The sequence below is a fragment of the Sinocyclocheilus anshuiensis genome, unplaced genomic scaffold (assembly GCF_001515605.1).
Source record: "Sinocyclocheilus anshuiensis isolate Anshui unplaced genomic scaffold, SAMN03320099.WGS_v1.1 scaffold373, whole genome shotgun sequence".
Lineage (NCBI taxonomy): Eukaryota > Metazoa > Chordata > Actinopteri > Cypriniformes > Cyprinidae > Sinocyclocheilus > Sinocyclocheilus anshuiensis.
This window is the reverse complement of record NW_015537962.1, coordinates 1,214,972-1,218,612: the sequence shown is the minus strand read 5'-3', so window position 1 is coordinate 1,218,612 and position 3,641 is coordinate 1,214,972. Positions and strand designations below refer to the sequence as shown.

The 3,641-nt window shown below is 38.1% G+C and overlaps 1 protein-coding gene across 1 annotated transcript in view; it reads right to left on the bottom strand.

The window, feature by feature from the left end:
• Window positions 1-1,768: 1,768 nt before the first annotated feature.
• LOC107667676 (torsin-4A-like) overlaps window positions 1,769-3,641 on the bottom strand; it is a 4,180-nt gene continuing 2,307 nt past the window's right edge. The window contains exon 2 of the mRNA XM_016459404.1: window positions 1,769-2,661. Coding sequence (XP_016314890.1) covers window positions 1,852-2,661 — 810 coding nt within the window. The 3' untranslated portion in view covers window positions 1,769-1,851. The remainder of the gene's footprint in view (window positions 2,662-3,641) is intronic.

Below are 3,641 nucleotides of genomic sequence, written 5' to 3'. Positions count from 1 at the left end.
CATAGAGTAAACTCCGCCCACAGGAAATGCATCTGTAACATGTGACCAAAAGCTCACAAGATTGATTTTGTACAAAAGCATCAACTGCATTATAGCGTTGCATTATTAATGCTTGCAATTGCATGCATTACCTTTTCTTAATTTTCTCGTAATCTAAACATAACAAATATTTTCTCTTTTTATAACAACTTAATGTTAGCGCAAAAAAAAAACTTTCATTTAACCAATCAGCCAGAAATATTCCAGAAATATTTTTGAGAAATCCTTTACAAAGAGACATAAAAAGCAGTACTTGGCATAAATGTTTAATTGCTACAACAGCTAAACATGAATTTTACTGCTGTGTAATATTATTGCAATTTAAAATGTGTAATGTAATTTATTCCTGTGATGCAAAGCTGAATTTTCAGCATCATTACTCCAGTCATATAATAAAAACAAACATTTTATAAAATTGTACTTGGATAAAAAAGACAAGGATATTTTTTTTTACATACAATTCTATAAAAGATTCTTTAAATGTACTGGTGATAAAAATTGTAAACGTTTTTCTGCGTCCATCTCACAAGACATTAAAAGTTTGTCCATTACTCCAGTCTTCAGCGTCACATGATCCTTCAGAAATCATTGCTGCGCAAAAAACATTTCTTATTATTATCATCAATGTTAAAGGGGTCATATGATGCGATTTCAATTGTTCCTTTCTCTTTGGAGTGTTACAAGCTCTTAGTGCATAAAGAAGATCTGTAAAGTTGCAAAGACTAAAGTCTCAAATCCAAAGAGATATTCTTAAGTTCTTCTTCTTAAGTATAAAAGTTAAGAGTCAGCCACGCCTACCTAAAACGGCTCGTTCTAACACGCCCCCACATATCTACGTCACGATGTGGGAAGATTTGCATAACGCCACCCAAATGTTCACGCAAAGAAAGAAGGCATAACTTTTATTCTCGCTGTATTGTTGTTGTTGCTGCTTCCATGTCGTGAAGGCACTGTGTGTTTCGTTGTGAAAGCGAAACTACTTTGTTTGGCCTTCCAAAAGAGGACGATATCCGCTTCGTCATGCCTGGAGCTGATCCGTGCTGGTCGCTGAGGAAATACATCAACTTCGTGCTGTGGATCGCCGGATCGGCTTTCACCTTGGACGAAGTGGAGTCCAGCCCGGGGTCGTCACGTGGTTGCCGCAAGCCTGCCCGCTGCTCCTTCGTCGAATCCACTGGCCGTGCCGTTCTCAAGTCCGCCTGCCACCGCTCACTCTAGCCGCCGGCCTTTCCTCACTCTAGCCCGCCGTGTGTGACGCTGTGTGTTTCTAGTCGCTCCGGCCGGACAGGGCATCACAGTATGGTAAAGGCATAACATTTCCGTCACACGCTTGAGGTATTGGGCCAATCACAACGCACTGGATAGCTGGCCAATCAGAGCACACCTCCCTTTTCAGAATGATGAGCTTTGTTAGAATTGACATGTTTCAGAAAGAAGAGCAACAATAATGTACTGTATATGGAAAATAACATATTTTCTTAACCTTAAACCGCATAAACACATTGCATTACACCAAATACACAAAATAATGTTCTTTTTAGCAACGTCATATGACCCCTTTAAAAACAGTTGTGCTGATTAATATTTTGTGGAAAAAGTGACATTTATTTTCAGGATTCTTTGATGAATAGAAAGTCCAAAAGAACAGCATCTACTTGAAATAGAAATCAATCACTTTTGATCCATTTAATGCATCCTTGCTGAATAAAAGTATGAATTTCTTTCGGTATAGTGTATGTTATTGAAATGCGATTTTGGGATGACTGAAAATAGAGGAATAGTGAAAAACAGTGCAAATTTTCAAAAGCTCTCTCAAAGCAGGTTCACTTTTCCCACTACTTGTTTGCATCCGGTTCTTGCGTACTGTCTTCCATCTGCTGTGTGATAGGCCAGTTCATCCGCCAGTCTCTCTACATGACTGAGGTCGGGGTAAAACCCTTCGAGGGTCATTTCCTCAAGAAAGCATTGTATGATGTGTTCCCGCTCCAGCAGGGAAAGAGGTATGAGCTCGACCGTGGGCTCCGTCCATAGAGGATGGATGAGAGACAGGGCCTGTCGGAGCGGTTTGTGGGCTCCGGCGGTAGAGGCGTTTTGAAGAATGTGAGCTGCGATCTCCCTTTGCCCCAGACTGCTGAGGAAAACATAAACCACGTTCAGAAACTCATTCGTCTGATTCGTCTGAAGAAACGTCTGCAGGATGTCCAGCAGCGGAGGCGGCATCAGTTCCACGTCGTCCAGGATGAAGAAGGGAATCTGCTCCTCTTCCTCAGCTCGAGTCACTACCTCTGATATACACTGAGCTAGTTTGGAGGCGCAGTGCTGCGCTGCGTCCTGTAGCGGGTGTTTGGATAAATAATGCACCACTAGCTTGTTGTCGACCACGGAGCGGAAGTGGCGTGCCAGTAGGCGACCCAGGTGGCTCTTCCCGACGCCGGACGCCCCGTGCAAAGACAGGGCGAGGGGTTTCTGGTGGGCGTAAGTGGAAAGGTAATCGTTCAGATGGTCCATGAGCTCCTCTAGCGCCTCCGGTTGGCCGAACACCTCCCTGTGCAGTGACCTCTCCAAACCCTCAAGATCGTACTTCAACACGTGGTCGTCCAGATTCTCAATAGCATTGTAGACCTGGGAGAACAGGAACAGAATCTTTTAATAAAAAGTTATGCATGTAAATACAGTTATATTAAATTATTTTAACATTGTTATGACAATTGCATTGTTATAATATTACAACAGCAATTTTTTTGTTCATAGTTTTCTTGTGAAAAGAACATATTGTGCAAAATTCTTGGTCATGCTAGATTTTTCATCAAAAACATTGTTTTAAGGCAGTTCTTTTGAAATTTTGTGGACCGTCTGTTGTCAGACTCCTTGTGCATACAAAAATCTCACTGGAATAGTACAATTAATGGCAAAATGAATGTTCTGCAAAATGAGATTATATATATTATTACAGTATTTGGTAATATTTTGAATTGCTTTTTTATACTTTCTATTTTAATTTTAGTATATGTTTTAGAAATTTTGTTATGTGCTTTTGTCATGTTTATTAGCTATTATTAATGTTCTTTTTTCCATTTCTCTTTAATTTATTCTTATTTCAGGTTTTGTTTTAGTAATTTGAGGTACAGAATTATTTCTGTTAAATTTCTAAAGTTTCTAAAATTTCTAAGTTTAGGTTTTTAATACATAGGTTTTTAATATATTTATATTCTAGTTCAGGTTTATTTATATTATATATAAAATTGTAAAATAGTAATTTTGTTGTTGTGTTTTTGTCATTTTTATTAGTTTTTTTTTTGGTTTAAAACATGTCTATATAGTTTTTCCTAAGTTTAAGTTTTAGTTAAAGTTTAAGTTTTAGTTATACTGCCTTGGCAACTAGCTGAGATAATTATATATATATTATATATATATATATATAAATTGAACAACACTGATTTTAGATAGGGTGACCATACATCCAATTTTCCCCGGACATGTCCTGGCCGAGATTTTTAAATTGCCTAAAATGTCCAGGTTGTGGCTTTGTTTTCCTATTGGCAGTCTCTCTACAATCCGAAAACATTATATATATATATATATATATATATATATATATGGAT